Below are 16,919 nucleotides of genomic sequence, written 5' to 3'. Positions count from 1 at the left end.
GAGAACCCTAGGAGCAGTGAGTTTTAATTCATGAGGAAGGTCTCATCAGTGTCAATGGCCATCAGGAGGACTCACCATGTAATAGAATCTCACAACAGACCAAGAAAAGAATTTCAAATACTACTGCATGTTGACAACTTAATGACATTGCAACAGTGTGACTCCATAATGTTTTCTTATTGCAATGGCCTCAAAAATTCGAATAGCACCCATCAACATCCAGCAACCTAAGCAACAAAACTGGGATGATCTGAGACAATAAAAGGACAGGCAGAAATCCTAAATTGATACTTATACAAGGTGATTGCTGGGCTGTACAAAATGGCTGCAGTGTGAAAGTTGAAAAGGCCAGACAATTCTCACCTTGAGCAGAAATATACAAAGCAAGCTTTAACTATACCTATAAACCAAAACAAAGTGTAAATTAGATGCTGTCTGACATTTGGTTAATGAACACCTTATGTAGCACACTGGCTCCTCATGTAGGGTTTCTAGAAAAAACACAGACACTAGAAATCTTTCTTACTCCGAATTTAACAATTTAAAAAAACAGCTTCAAAACTACACATATCCGCACATATGCTATTTATGCCAATAGTGACCATTTTCTTTTTCTCTTAACCTTTGCCCGTGGTCCAAACAATAAGGGGGGTTCTGAACAAATGCCTTCTTGATTTAGCTGTACTAAAAGTCTCAAGATTATCTTGTTTATTCTGGTTACCTATTTCTCTAAGTAAGCGCTATCATATTTTTTCCCTTCTATGTACGAACTTCTCCATGACAAAATAATTTTGGCCACAAGGTGGCCACAGAAAACAATAGTCACAGCAAGTTAGTTAGGAATAATCTATGCATTAGTTACATTTTACAAGAACTATTCTGCAGGGATAGAAGAACACACAAGGTTTGGGCAGGTGCAAAACCTTTGGAGTTCTTTCAAAATGTTCTTGATAATAAGCAAAACATTTCTCTCTCTGGTCTAGTATTTCAGCGCTAACTAACTTCCCAAGTACATATGGCAAGGGGCGTCTTCTGTGCTATTTCACGTGGCACACACGTTCCCAATGAAGTGCAGAATGAATAGCAGCACAAACTAACACTGCTGCACAAAAACTGACTCAAATGCCAGCAGTGAAAATGTCATTTAGCTTCCAAAACTCGCAGTTCTATTATGTAAGAGGGGTAAGCAATGTCCAGTTGATCCTTCAGATAGTCACTGTGATAATATAGTTTATCTGGAATTTGAACATGTGGCAACTAGACCACCTTGAACATTATAGTATCATGGATTTTCAGATTATAAAAGTCAGAGAAGGAGTCCACATACTTTAAAAAAACACTCAGAATGTACTGAAATATTGAACTGATTGGTTTAGCTCCTGTAGCATGAAGAAAATGTTTACTTACCAGTAGTGATGCTTTTTGTAGTTAACTTCATTACCCGTCAAAGGACTGAACTACACAGCGAGTCAAACGTCAGGGAATCTACTGCCCCCTTCTATCCTTCAGGAAAGAGATGGCATGAATAACAAATGACAAGCCCACTTCTAGCCCGTACCAGACTCCTGTGACAGACACACATTTCATCCACTACTATATAGTAGAAAGACCAAGTGGGTGAGCTAATATCTTGTACTGGAACAACTTCTGTTGGTGAAAGAGACAAGCTTTTGAGCTTAAACAGAGCTCTTCTTCAGTTCTGGGAAACTCTCTCAGAGTGTCACAACTAAATACAAGATGGAACAGATATTTTAGCACAAGTAGTTGCTCCCTCCCTCCCCACTTCCTTGCCTCCCTATAACTAAGGCTACGATTTTGTCACGGTTATTTTTAGTAAAAGTCAGGGACAGGTCACAGGCAATATACAAAAATTCACAGAAGCCCATGCCCTGTCCCTGACTTTTACTAAAAATATCCAGGGTAGGGCAGAGCCGGGGAGACAGAGTGCTGCTGGGGCTTGCAGCTACTCCAGACCTGCTGCTGCTCCTGCAGCAGGGGCTGATTGCTGCTGCTCTAGCCCCAGGGGGGCTGATCCAACCCCAGCCACTGCTCAGCAGGCTGAGGACTGCTGCTCCAGCAGCCCTGGTGCTGACCGCTGGTCAGCTGTTCTGTTGGCCCCAGAGCTGACAGCTGCTCCAGCCCTGCCCCAGAAGAAATCATGGGTCTTGAAAAGTCACAGAATCTGTGACCTCCGTGACAGAATTGTAGCCTTACCTATGACTGAAGGGATGTTAACGGACCTCTTCACCTTGAACGGTCCTTGAAATGTGTTAACTATTTATGCTGAGTAAGTTTCCCAGATCTGAAGAAGAGCTCTGTATAAGCTCAAAAGCTAGTCTCTCTCACCAACAGAAGTTGGTCCAATACAAGATATTACCTCACCCATCTTGTCTAATATCCTGGGACTGACATGGCTACAGCAAGACTAGATACTATACAGCAGAGCCATTTATTCAGATTAATTTTCTCTCCCTTCCCAAACTACCCAGCACTGTTTTCACTTGCTCCAGACAATCAAGGGGTTCTATCCAAAAGGAAAAGACCAGCCTAACTCCTTTCTGCAGAGGACAGGCTGTTTATTGTCTCTTTGACAGGCCTGCCTACCTGTTTCAACAAGGCTGGCCAGTTATCTGATTACTCAGAGGTAATCCCAGAGCAATTCTTCCTAGGTGTGGTTGCCAATTGAAAAACAATGGAGGAGAAAAGAATACCAGAAACACCAAGTGAAAGACAGAACAACAGTCTTCCCCCCACCCCCCCAAATAAATAAAAGCACAAGGAAAATTAAAACCCCCAAAATTCAAGAAGCAACAACCTTGTAAATCAAGATGCTTACTGAAATGTCAGCTGAGATGTAAGGGAAAGGTTAGGCCTTAACAATTTGCAGGATAGATTAACAAGCAGCAGATAAAAATGAAAAATAATAAACATCCCAACAGTCCCGGCTTTCATGGTACTGTCCCACTTTGACCCACAAAACCCATGTCTGGGAAGAGGCTGGCTGGGCTTGGCTCCCCACTTCTGGTGCTACGACCTGACCTTCGGTGCACAGGATGGTAGTGCTGCTCAGGTTTGGCTCCTGCTGTCCCCTCCTCCCCCGCAGGGGGGTTGTTAGGCCAAATTTGAGTGAGTGGCATTGCAATATTAGCTGTGAGGTGTGTTAACATTCAAGTGACAGGTTTCAGAGTAACAGCCGTGTTAGTCTGTATTCTCAAAAAGAAAAGGAGTACTCGTGGCACCTTAGAGACTAACCAATTTATTTGAGCATAAGCTTTCGTGAGCTACAGCTCACTTCATCGGATGCATACTGTGGAAAATACAGAAGATGTTTAAATTGGTTAGTTTCTAAGGTGCCACAAGTACTCCTTTTCTTTTTGCGAACATTCAAGTGGTTTCTTTCATGGGCCCAGTCTTGTCTCACTCAGATATCTGAGGGACAGAATGAAAACCAGCTCATGAGTTTAAAGGAATGCACAAGCAATGTGATTATAAAAATAATAGGTGATGAAAAAATGTCCAAGTCAAAACTCTGGTAAAGAGTTTAAGTGTATCTGAAATAACGTGTTATGGTGGAGCAGTGAAGGTGAAAGGACTATTAAACAACCGTCTCAGAAATAACACAGTTCACTTCAATCACCATACTTTGCCCTCAGTTACCTTCCCCAAATATCACCACTGCAGATGAACCAAACAGTGAAACATCCCATAAAAATTATCTTCTTGTTTCTGCTATACAGTAGAACCTCAGAGTTACGAACACCTTGGGAATGGAGGTTGTTCGTAACTCTGAACAAAAGGTTATGGTTGTTCTTTCAAAAGTTTACAACTGAACATTGACTTAATACAGCTTGGAAACTTTACTATGCAGAAGAAAAATGTTGCTCCCCTCCCCCCCCCCTTTTTATTTTTTTAGTAGTTTACATTTAACACAGTACTGGACTGGACTTGCTTTTGGGGGTAGGGGATGTCTCTCTTGCTGCCCGTGTACTTCCGGTTCCAAATGAGGTGTGGGGTTAACTGGTCAGTTTGTATCTCTGGTGTTCTACCGTAGTTCTAGTTTCTGATCTCTTGTGTCTGAGTGAAAAAGACTAGCAAGATAGCAACTTTAGTCCCTTGGAACAATTTTGTGGTGCTGAGATTCAGTGGGAATTCTCTACTTTTAAAACCTTTCTTCAATCACAACATAAAGAAGACAATATTTTCTACAGAACATTACTATTCCATCAAATATGCACATTACCGCATACAATCCAAATACTGCTGATGTAATCCAATTGTTACTGTAACAAGACAAGCCCAGAAATATGTAATTTACTAGTGTTAAAAGCAAACAGAATAAAATATAAAATGCATACCTTTTAAAATCTGCATCTCCACCACTACAATTGACACTGACAGTTATTTATTCTTTGTCCTCTGTCCAGACCAACTATCACAGCTCTTTGATATACTGTTCTCTAATATTTTTTGAGAAATAATTTTAAAAGCTCATCTCAGTGTCTCAAAAGCTGGCAATGGCTTGGCACGGTCAACAAAAACTATTTTGTAGGGGAAGCAAAGCTTTTAAAATGAGAAGCAACGTGGAAATGAACTATCAGAGAGTGAAGCAAAGCTTTTAGTTATACTGAAGTACAGCTGAAAAGTACAGATACACCTCAGTCAGTCCACGACTACACTGCAGAGTTAAGTTTTGTCGATGATCGTAAGTCGCTTTAACAACATCGGTGGAGCACATCCACACAACAATCCTTGTGTTGGCTGAGCGTGTCCACAGTTATTGCTCTTGCATCGACAGAGAGAGCGTTGCATCGTGGCAGCTATCCCACTGTGCAACTCGTCACCTCTGTTGCTGGGAGCTCTAGGAATGGATGCAGTGCATCTTGGGGATGTGCTCGCTGACCTGTGATGCAGTTCTTTCCATTCCATCATTCCTTGGGCTTACTACTTCATTTCTCACTGTTTTTCAACAGACCTTATAAACTGTGTGTCTGCCCTCTCTGCCTGGCAGCATGAACACTGAGCTGCTGACCATTCTGGGGATGAGCATTATGAACGCAACACAGCTGGTCATGCAGTATTTCATGAGCTGCGAAACGGAGAATAAATCGGTAGTGCCTGCCCTGCTGTCTGCCATGGAAACAAATAATTAAAGATTGCTGCTAGCATTCACGGACCAGCTTGCCATGGTGGACCTTCGACACTGGGCTCGGGAAACACACACTGAATGGTGGGATCGCATCGTGATGCGTATACGGGTTGATGAGCAGCAGCTGCAGAACTTTCGGATGCGCAACTGTGAGCAGAGCTCGGCCCAGCGCTGCAGTGCAGGGACACCAGAATGAGAGCTGCCCTCACCGTAGAAAAGCAAGTGGCGATTGCTGAGTGGAAGCTGGCAACTCCAGAATGCTACTGGTCAGTTATGAATCAGTTTGGATTTGGAAAGTCCACGGTGGGGGCTGCAGTGATTCAAGTGTGCAGGGCCATTAATCGCCTCCTGCTATGAAGGACTGTGACTCTTGGTAATGTCCAGGAAATAACTGATGGCTTTGAAGCAATGGAATTCCCTAACTGAGGCGGGGCGATAGCTGGAACACATATCCCAATTTTGGCCCCTGACCATCTTGTGACAGAGTACATCAATCGAAAGGGCTAGGTCTCCATTGTCTTGCAGGTGCTGGTGGATCACCAAGGACGTTTCACAGACATCAATGTGGGGTTGTTAGGGAAGGAGCACGCATCTCTCGGAACACTGGACTGTACAGAAAGCTGCACGCTGGGACTTTCTTTCCAGAGCAGAAGATTCCAGTGCGGGATGTGCAAACGCCCATAGCGATCCTTGGAGACCACCCTTGCTCCCGTGGCTCATGAAGCCTTACTCTGGGAACCCAAACAGCAAGGCAGCTTTTTGGCCGGTTAGACCTCAGTGAGGAAGATATTCTGATGGTCACCGCGGCATGCTGTACTCACTAAATTATTTGTGAATCAAAGGGGGGAAAAGTCTCTCCAGGGGTGGGTCACTGAGGCTGATTGGTTGGCTGCTGATTTTGAGCAGCCAGATACAAGGGCAACTAGAGGGGCACAGTGAGACTTTGAATCAGGGAAGCTTTGAAGGAGCATTTTGACAATGATTCCCAGTAACGTGTCTGTATGTGATGCGTTCAGCCAGGCAATGTTTACTTCCTGCCAGCGCTGTCCCTAGGCATTGTGGTACCCTAGCAGACCCCCTGTGGGGGGAGCTGGCCCCAGGCCTCCATGGGGGGGTGGGAGAGGGGTGCTATGCCCAAGGTCTGTGGGGGGCAGGAGTGGGCTTGGGGGGGAACGACCTCCCAGCCTGAGCTGGCAGAGCGGGTTGGGGCTGGGTCGCTACACTTCCATGTGGAGCGGGGACTTTGGGGAAGGGGTGGAGTGGGGGTGGGGCAGGGGTGGAGCAGGGGCGGGGGGCCATGGGGAAAGAGTGGAGTGGGTGCAGGGCAGAAGCAGCACGCAGAGTGGAGTGGGTGAAGGGGCTGGAGCAGCACACAGCTGAGTAGGGCACCAGGAAATTTGGGGCAATTTGGTGCCCCAAATTTCCTGGTGCCCTACGCAGCTGCACAGTTTGCATATGGGTAAGGACGGCCCTGCTTCCTGCCATGCCCTGTAATGCTTGCTCCACGAACGGGTTAATTGCAAGGAGCTAATATTCTTACCTGTAGTCACTGTGTTTCAATGTTAGCACTGAGCGATGTATGTATGTCACAAACAAAGACTCAAGTTTAATAATGGAGTAAAACACAAACTTTGGACAAAAGGGATATGAAAATGAGGAAGTGTCTCACGGTTAGGGCTCTCACAGCTGGGTGCAATTCCAGTTTTCATTGGAAAACCAGTCCCAGGCGTGGCGTGCCTGGGGTACTGTTAGGGACCAAGAACACGTGATGAATGTGGCTCGGGAGTTTGGGGAGGGCATGAACTGGGGTTCTGTAGTGGCTGAAAGGGGAGTCGGGCACAGATTTGCTCTGATGGCAGGCTAATGACAGACGTCAACATCTATCTGGTCCTCCAGGAGTTTTATCATCCGCTCCTGCCTGTGTCTTTTCCTGGCTATTCAGCCGCAGGCTTTCATTAATTGTCGCCCTCCATGCTCTTGTTTCGCTATGTGCTGAATCTGTTGACTGCAATACTTCGCAAAACATATCCTCCTTACTCCTCATGGGTTGCCCCCTTATCTGATGGAGGTGCTCTGCTGGTGTGGAAGAGTATGTTCTCAAGGGCACATTTGCAGAAGGCAAAGAAATAATTAAAAGAAAACGATGAGCATGCTCACAGTCGTGAATCACAAAAGTTATACACACCTCTTTCTCATTGCCCCTGGTCTAGCACACAGGTTGCTGAGAGTCCCAATTATGATGAGTTCACGGGGGTGGAGGTGGGCAATGGGCAAAGAGAAAGAAGGGACAAAGGGTGGTTACTATAAGTGCCTAGGGAGCTTATTCTGAATATTGGTACCGTTTTCCATAAGCTAGGGTAATCGAACCCAGTATCTCACTCCTAAAGGTAACCCAGGATGCAAGGGAGCATCTCCTGCATGCATGTGGCTTCAGACCAGCTCCATATGCTGCTCCCCTGTGTACTGCTCTGGTCCCTGCAGAAATAATTGCCAGGTGGTGCAGCAAAGTTTCCTACAGTGGGGGAAGAAACAAGGCAGCTCTCCCCCAAGGAACCTTCGGCAGAGGATTGCAGAATACCTACAGCAGGGGTTCTCAAACTGGGGGTTGGGACCCCTCAGGGGGTCACAAGGTTATTACATGGGGGGTTGCGAGCTGTCCGCCTCCACCCCAAACACTGCTTTGAATCCAGCTTTTCTAATGGTGTTAAATATATAAAAAAGTGTTTTTAATTTATAAGGGGGGAGGGTTGCACGCAGAAGCTTGCTTTGTGAAAGGGGTCACCAGTACAAAAATTTGAGAACTACTGACCTACAGGAAAGTTTCCTAGAGATCATTATGGAGGATTCCAGAAACATCCCCGGATACATTAACAAACTTTTCTGCCGTGGCCCCACTGTGTAGATGGACAGGCTCTGTTGTTAATTTCAGTCCATTATCCCTCTTCTACCATATAACAAAGCACAGGAGAGCTCAATCTCCTCTCACCGTGCAGTATCAAAGCAAAATGAGCCCTTACCGGAGCTCCCTTCTCCTGCATCCTGTGTGCCAGAGCTGGAGTGCTGGGACTGGCTAGACCAGTCAAGAGTGGAAATGAGGTCCTGACTCGCTGCATCACCAGATGACCCTGTCATGTGCTCCACATCGTCATCCACCTCCGCATCCAGCACTTCTTCACTGGGGTTGAGTCCGCTGCCTCCAGTCCTCCAGAAGTATCGATGGAGCTCTTGGCGGTGAAGGTGGGGTTGCCGCCGAGGATGGCACATTTTTGGCACCACACCGAAGTAACGGCTGGCCTCCTTTGCCTTCTGATACGCCTGCCTCAACCTCTCGATTTTAGCATGACACTGCTGCATGTTCCTTTCATGCTTCTTCTCCTGCATGCCACTAGCAATCAGCTCGTAGGTATCAAAATTCCTACAGCTGGTGCAAAGGTGCAACTGCAGAGCCTTCTCTCCCCATATACTTAGCAGATCCAACAGCTCTGGTGTGCTCCACGCAGGAGCGTGTTTGCTGCGTAAAGCTGGCACGATCAGCTGGGAACATGCTGTGGGAACTGTGCATGGTGAGCAAACAGGAAGAGGAATTTCAAAAATTCCTGGGCTTTAAAAGGGGAGAGGGGTGCATACCTGTGTACCTTCAGGGCAGCGGAGTTCAAGCTGATGACCAGAGCGGTCATGATAAGCATCATGGGACACCTCCTGGAGGCCAATTAGGGCAACATAACCAAGTGAGGTGTCTACACTGACGCTGCGTCACTCTAACTACGTTGCAAAAAGCTCTATGTCACTCGTGGAGGTGGTTTTATTATGTTGGTATAGCAGGGGAGTTGTATCGGTGGGAGGAGCATTTCAGTGTGTACACCTCCACTCTTGTCAACAAAAGCTGACTTTTGTTGACAAAACTGTGTATAGACAAGATGTAAGTCAATGTTGCAATGTTATTAAAATGCTGGTATACTGTTTAACATGCAATGCACAGTAACCACATGTACAATGGCTCTTCATCTGCAAATAAGCTATCTGACACTATTTCAAACATCCTTACAGATTTGCTAACTGAGAAGTTTAAAAGTCTAAATTTATAAATGCTGAATAAACCCTGTAAACAGTTGAAAACACAAAAAAACCCCACTCATTCCTGTATTTGCTTTATTTTCTCCGCATAAGGAACCCTGCACAGGCAATTCAAATTAAAACAAAATAAATATAGGACTACTCATGTAAAACTGTCCTTGCTAATGAACAATTATACACAATGTACAACTCTTCATGTTCACTGGGAGGGCTTACAAATGTACCATTCCCAACAAAAAATGAACCAAAATGGCTCCATGCAAAATTATCAAAAGTGACCAAAATATGGAAAAAACTTACTGACTGCACTTTTTTGCCCCCCCTCCACCCTTTTTTAAACAATCACCAAAAAATAAAAACATCTAATTTGTTGTTACATTTAGAGTAACTAAAATGTGGCCACTGCTTATTAATGTCTGTTTATGCTCCTAAAACATCTATGGTTACCATAAAATTGTGTCAACATTGAATTGGACTTAGGGCACTATCCGTAATAAAAGGAAGATGATTTTGTTCACAGAAAGTTAATAATCTGTGTCTGAGCCCTCTGCATTGTCCACATTGCGTGAGAGCATGTAATTGTCCATATCTATAGACCTGCAATTATTGATTGCATACCGCAGACGCTCTGCCATGATTAGTTGACTGGAGTATGGTGGAAGCCTCAGTTGAAAGAAACAAGTCTGTGAGGTAGGCAAGCTGTCATAAGGCTGTGGAAACGGACAAAAAGTAGGACATGGTTAAGACTGCAAAGGAAATTAAAAGGTGTAGCAAATTCACTATTTTTCCCTGCCCCAAAAAACAAACTTTAAAAAAAGCATGCCTCTCTCATCCACAATAAGGTCTCATTAATCAAGCCAACAAGCAGTAAAGAATTCCTCTGAACAAAAAGACAAGACTAGTACCATCTTATATTTTTATAAAAATGTTCAGCCCAAAATAATTAACACACCACCACTATCGTCCACTCAATAAGTGATTTCAACCACCAATGACATGCATCTTTTTTAAGAGTGGAACTTCCAGGCGTTTGTCTACTGCAATATATTAAATAATAATTTAGACCAAGCAGTAAAATTTTTGTATCCAACTGAAACAACAGGGGGCATGCAGGCAGACATATTGCAATTATTCCAAATTTAAAAGTAAAAAACCCCCCCAAAAACAAACCTTTTGAATGCAAGATTAAGAAAGTTATTTTCTAAACAGAAATTAAAGTGCAGAGCTTAATTATTAGGAGCAGCAAAATAGTATCAGTGTCTACTTGCTATCTAGTTTTCAAAATATCATGAATATCCCTTTTAACGTTCTTTTCATATTATGATAATACAGAGGAGGACTGTTGCAATTGTAATGTGAATACTTAATTTTCATGAAGATATATCCATCAGGTAGCTTTATTTGTTCTAAATCTTAAGAAATAGCTGCAGTCAGTTTTCAACCAATGCATTAGAAGCCAGTGAGCTGTAACTGTGTTTCTTGGGGTAGTGTCTGAATCTAGTGGGTTTCCACATGGGTAAGAGGGTGATATTTGGTGGCAATTAACATGCCAACAGTTTTAGCAGCTCCATTTCTATTTTCCATTTTCTCAAGTCATTCTATAATGTAGTATATTGAGAACGCTTTCATAGAGATGGAACAAGACTTCATTAAGGTTTGTTTTTTTTAATCTTTAAAATACTAAATCAGAAAATGTACTGTAGTAGAAAATTACTGTAGATTAAATATGGTACAATAATTCACACTGTGTTGTTTAGACACCAGCCTGAACTCCACCTAATAATTACATTTACACTTTATATGTTCAAAGTCCTGAGTGAATTATGCTATAATTCATGCAATGTTAGGCACTATCATATTTATTATAATGTTAGGCACTATCATATCATATAATTAAATCCCATGGCTCTAGCAGTCAGAAGCTCATTCCATTCCTCCAGGCTTAATGTTAGTGAAACTTCGCTCTTTTTGCCAAAGGATTGATTAAAGTGGACAGAAATGAACAACATATTAAGAAAATAGCATCTTACCCTATCAACCTTCATTATTTGGAATCGCTGAGAGATATCAGCAGTGTTTGCTGGCAGTCGAGATCTTCCTGACACAAACCTCATGAAAAGGACTCTTTCCTCATTTGAAAACTCTTCAAGGGTATGCCAGAACCACTGAACTAACTGATGCTGTTCATCAACCTCTCTGTACCGCACAACTTTCTTCAGGACCTCAACTGAGATTTCTGGCATTCCACAAACCATCTGTTCCAATTGCTTAGCAGTCAGAAGAGACAACAAGGGAACTGGAACAATCCAAGACATTCCTTCTCTCACAGCAGCCACCTTTAACACAAAAAGAATAGTTATTAAAGGAGTCATTACACTTATTTTGGATCCTTAGCACACAATCTGTATGCAAAAACTAAGACTTTGAGAATGAATACACATGTGGATGAACAGGCTAAGGGTACAGTTTAAGTCATTGCCTAAATACAAAAATACCACATAGTAATGCATATGGCTCCCTTCAAAGGATAACATTCCCCCTCAAAAATTGTTGATGTGTTGCAGAGAATTATCTTTGACCAAAATGATTTTATAGCACTTTCATGCTAAGAAAAAAACCTCAGATAAAACCATCTAAAAAAGTGGTAGAGTTATCAACACAAATGAGCGTCTGCTAAACCAAAAACTTTGTTGCCAGCATCCTGCTAGGACTGGGATGAAACTATGTTAAAAACAAAGTCTATCTTTGATCTGAAAGACTTAAGGTCTTGGGGTCAGTATTGAGAGGGCTACTGCCCTAAAGTGGAACAGCCATGTGACCTTGTGTGCATCTATCTTTGGAGAAAGAGGAAAATTAGTTCCCTAATGTAATGTTGCTGTATTAAGACACAAGGCTCTCATCTGATTCACATAATGCTACTGTATAAGTCACAAAATAGCTTTTCAGCAGATGATACAAAAGTATTTACATAGATTACTACTTACTTTTTCAATCCACTTATTGAAGTGTTTACAGTTACTAGTCAAAAGCAGGTAAGGTAAATATTAAGTAAAAATATATCCACAGTCCATTAATAAGTTAAACAAATATTATTACTTCCCAATGATATGTGCCAGATTATGTGCTGCTGTAAATGCAGGGTTAAAGGTGCTGAGCTTTCTGTGTGATCCCTGTTTAGTTTCCCAGTCAGTTTAATGATCTCAGTGGGACAATTCAGATGAATATAAAGCAAGTCCTCAGTTTTTCAGTACTCTTGTGGTCTTTCTTGACATTATAGACAGCTAGGTAACAGCTGAGATGTGAATCAGATTTAATTTAAAAATGATTCACAAATTATTTGAAAAAACACAGAGGAAAAATCCAATAAATGTATAAACCAAAACTTTTGTTATTTCTGGCATATTGTGATGGTCACCATCCAGTTAACAAAATAGGTCGAGTTCAGTGAGATTCTCACCTGGCGGTCAATTTCATGAAGTCTGTACTCAATTGCCCTCTCCACATATTCTTTCCTGTTTGAAAAGGTAAGTGGGATACTGTTCCCACCAGGAATTATGGGAACCATTTTACCATCAGCACTTTGGCCTACAAAGGAATCTAGAGGAATCATCTATTAACAGAAAAGAAAAAGTATTGTGCAGCATAAGATATTTGGGTAAAGAATTGAATTAAAAATTACCGTTAAGTCACTTAGCAATAATCTGATATTCATAGTTATATCCATCAGAGGCAATTATGAGGTGTCTGTTACCTTAAAGTATAAATGCCACCTCAGTTTTTTTTTTAAATTAGTGCATTGTAATTAGGTCAATCTATAAAAACAACTGGATTCAGAAGATTTGTGGTGGAGAGGGAGGAAGCATATTTCCATAGCTTACCTCATGGAAATTTTCTTCAGTAATCCCACTGTCTTCAATGTGAAGAATGCTGTTGAGGGTCTGCACATACAGCAAGTCCACCTCCTCTAAATCTTCCAAAGTAAGTGGGATACAACAAAGTTGCTTCCAAACCATTGGGGCCAAATGAAGATCTAAAGGCTTCTTGGTACGAATAGCCACGCCCATCAGAATGCCTAAGAACTTAAACTGCATCAAATGTTCATCTAAACATGCTGAAGAATTAAAAAGAAACCTAAAAGAAAACAGAAACAATGTAAAGGCTTCAGTAAAACCAACCTCTCACTTCTTCATATTGCTTCAAGTTAAAAGACAGCTATATGCAGGGATGCAAGATCTATATGCAAGATCCCCAAGTTCACCATAGCAGTGTTCTGCAAATCTGGAGAAGGGGAGAATAGGTAGATTGATGTGATCTTTCTGCCCTTTCTTCCCAAATCCTGAAAGTTGCCAGAGCCAAACTGGCCAGCCACAAGCTAGATCAGAGGTTCTCAACTTTTTCTTTCTGAGGCCCCTCAACATACTATAAGAACTCTACGGCCCACCTGTGCCACAACAACTGGTTTCTGCATATAAAAACCAGGGCTGGCATTAGGGAGTAGCAAGCAGGGCAATTGCTTGGGGCCCCATGCCACAGGGGCCCCTGCAAAGCTAAGTTGCTCAGGCTTTGGCTTCAGCCCTAGGGTGTCAGGGCTCAGGGTCCCAGGCAGCCCCAGGCGAGTCTAACGCTGGCCCTGCTTCGAGGTGGTTGAGAACCACTGAGCTAGAGCACCTTCAGTGTTGCTTTAATTTATTCTCCAGCAAACCTAGCTGTAGAGCTACCTCTTAGGAACCATTACCTGGCCTTGCACTTTCCCTCACCTTGAAATAACCCCTACATACAAGGGTGAAAAAGAAAAGTGCAGATGGAGCAATCAAGAAGCCTCAAAGAAGAAGGAGCAATCAAGAAGCCTCAACATTTGTCAAACAGCTGTTACAGGAAGTTCTTTCTTCCATTTTGTCAGCTAATATCCTGTAGTAAGATGAAATGCTGTCCAACTTACCTATCCCTATTGTAGCCTACTTCAGCAGTAGCATTTGGGGAAGGAATAAGCAGGTCTACCACACCAGTTTCAAGTTCCTTAAAAATAAAAATATAAAGTGCTTCTTAAATATTATAGTTCAGCACATTGTATTATCTTAATGATAATTTTGCCAGCAGTAGTATGTTGAATTTTATTTTTTAGGAAATCAGCACATGGTAAATATTTTTACCATGATAAAACTAGAAGAAAACAACAGAATAATCTAAGAACCAGAAATCTGTGTCTCATTTGTGATGGTATTTTATTTAAATTGATTTTCCTGCATTTCTGAAGCTAGCACAGAATACCTATGTACATACTATAGTAACAGCATTTAATGGCACCATCATCAAGAGTTAACATGCTATGCAAGATCTGCTGTCCTCCCCCCACGTTGTGGAAGATGCATGGTGGCCCTGGTGTAGCTTCAGAACTGCTGCCACTCGAAGGTATGGGTCCAAGGAGAAGGATTTCTTTCCTTCATGGAGGTACCCAGTGCACACACTAGTACACAGGCTGGGAATCAGATGAGAAGATTTGGGCCAAAGTGCTGCATAACAGGAAGTGGTCATAGGAATTGAAAAACAAATTGTGTGCTTTAAGATATTTAAAACATTTGTCATACCTGGCACATTTCTGTAATAGTGTCATCAAACACCCCCCCGGCGTCATCAGCCCCTTCTCCAACCAATTTCACTTTCCAGGCACGGGAAGGTAGGCGAAGGTCTGAAGCATTCAGCTTTACCACTTGTCTTGCTATTTGTACAAAAATAGGCTTACATTTCCGACCTCTTCAATGAAAAAGAAAGTGACAGAAAATGTAGTTCATAGAAAGATCACTTTTGTATACTTTAAAGGCTTGGCTATACAGTAGGGTAATGTGCACTACAGGGCTGATTTCTAAAGCACACTAAAATGTTGTGTGTTAATTGGTCCAAACAGAGCTTTCGTGGTGCGCACTAGAGGTTCCAGAGTGCACTTTAGCGGAAAGCGCATGAGGGAGAGCTTTTGGTACATTATAGCAGGGTCTACATAGACCAATTAATGCACAATATATTAGCATGCTTTAGAAATCACATCCCTATACCATGTATTAACCCACTGTGTGGGTTGACTTAGGGCTTGACATCAAATCTTTCACAAACACAAAGGAGCCAATACTGACCTGGTTGATATTCTTTTTACAGTAATTTGAGGCCCGTAGTTTTTCCCCTGAACCATGGTTTTTCCTATGGAGCGTACCATGGGAAGTGTGTAGACTCTTGGTGCCAATAAGGGTCTTAGCTGTCCTTGGACTATTCCCCATGTTCCAGCATTGTAATGAGATGTGCTGTTCTGTAATACAGCAGCATATTCATAAACATAAAATGCTTTTGTTTATTCATATTAATTCCAATACTTCCGGAATAAGAATCTCCATAATTAAATACTACCTGAACTTTTCTCATAATAGTTCAGAAATTAATGAAAATATACAAAAAAAAATAACAGGAAAAACGATTTTAGTCTTACCAGAATCTTACAAAACGTTTTTCACCAGTTATAGATGTTAGGCTAATGGTTTTTATGACATTAAGATACTGAAATGTCAAGGTTCACATAAATCAGACTTTATTAAAACTATTTTGGGGAGAGATTGATTTAATTAAGTTTTTATTCCACAGACACAAAGACAAGAGAGCACTATTACCAGAATTGGATTTTGGGGGAGAACACTTTGGTGACAAGGCACAAAAATAAATTTGTTAACTCTTTTCAAAATAATGTTTTACCTGGTTATTGGGGCTGAGATTAAGTAATCTCCAAGAAGAGTACATGAGGTCTGAAAAATGGTACAGCAGTCTGAGTCTCGCTCTCACTGTATGAATGCTCACTTCCTTCAGTGCCCCATACTGTGGTGGAATGGCATCAGGTAAACCAAGCTGTAAAGGCACTGATACACCTACCACAGAAAACAGGAAATTATTTCGTGAACTGCCTGATCGTGCTCCTCTTTAAGCTAATGGCAAAATTCCTGTGGGCTACAGTGGAAGCAGTTTTGGGCCTACAGTGAAACAAATTTTAATAGACAATAAAAGATATTACCTCACCCACCTTGTCTCTCGAATAATATCCTGGGACTGACACAGCTACAATAACACTGCATACAAATTTTAACAGGTTCTTCCTGTATAATACTGTGTATGTGGACATGCACTAAAAGCTCATAAAAGCAGAATAAAATTAAAATACAAGCAATTATCTATTCTTCACCTGGAGCTCTTGGTGGGACAGGTGGGGCAGTCCATGCAGCACTGTGACAACGTCCTGCTGAGATCTGTCGAATATTCTTTCCTTGTAGAACAGTTATTAAGGTTGGTTCTCTGACATGGTTGGTATGGCCCAGTCCAAGCTAGCAATTTACAGGAGATTTAAAAAAGGATGCATCATGAGGTTCTACTAATGGGACCAAAAATTAGCTTTATTATTTGCAAAATTCTCTAAGCAGATGTTCAAAAGGAATAGGAGATGAAAACTGGTAAGATGACTCTCTCAACATATGCTTTTACTAGAGAATGTGATATAGCATTTACTAGCTATATTCCTCTAATATAATATTACACCTATGATTAAAGAAAATAGCTGCCTACATCTGCTAAATCACATTTCATGAATATGACAACATTTAAATACAAAAAGGATAAGCTATTCCACATAAATGTGACCTACATACCTGATAGCTTTTAGACTGACTAATGG

General features: G+C 42.0%; 1 protein-coding gene across 1 annotated transcript in view; it reads right to left on the bottom strand.

The window, feature by feature from the left end:
* Positions 1–9,287: 9,287 nt before the first annotated feature.
* HERC1 (HECT and RLD domain containing E3 ubiquitin protein ligase family member 1) overlaps positions 9,288–16,919 on the bottom strand; it is a 213,642-nt gene continuing 206,010 nt past the window's right edge. Inside the window, exons 70-78 of the mRNA XM_084641722.1 lie at positions 16,434–16,572; positions 15,953–16,122; positions 15,346–15,515; positions 14,806–14,971; positions 14,160–14,236; positions 13,099–13,351; positions 12,678–12,830; positions 11,251–11,556; positions 9,288–9,930 (exon numbers count right to left, since the gene is read on the bottom strand). Coding sequence (XP_084497848.1) covers positions 9,745–9,930; positions 11,251–11,556; positions 12,678–12,830; positions 13,099–13,351; positions 14,160–14,236; positions 14,806–14,971; positions 15,346–15,515; positions 15,953–16,122; positions 16,434–16,572 — 1,620 coding nt within the window. The 3' untranslated portion in view covers positions 9,288–9,744. The remainder of the gene's footprint in view (positions 9,931–11,250; positions 11,557–12,677; positions 12,831–13,098; positions 13,352–14,159; positions 14,237–14,805; positions 14,972–15,345; positions 15,516–15,952; positions 16,123–16,433; positions 16,573–16,919) is intronic.

This window comes from Lepidochelys olivacea (genome assembly GCF_965140295.1).
Source record: "Lepidochelys olivacea isolate rLepOli2 genome assembly, chromosome: 10".
Taxonomy (NCBI): domain Eukaryota; kingdom Metazoa; phylum Chordata; order Testudines; family Cheloniidae; genus Lepidochelys; species Lepidochelys olivacea.
Note: the sequence above shows the minus strand (reverse complement) of the source record. Positions and strands in the feature narration are given on the sequence as shown.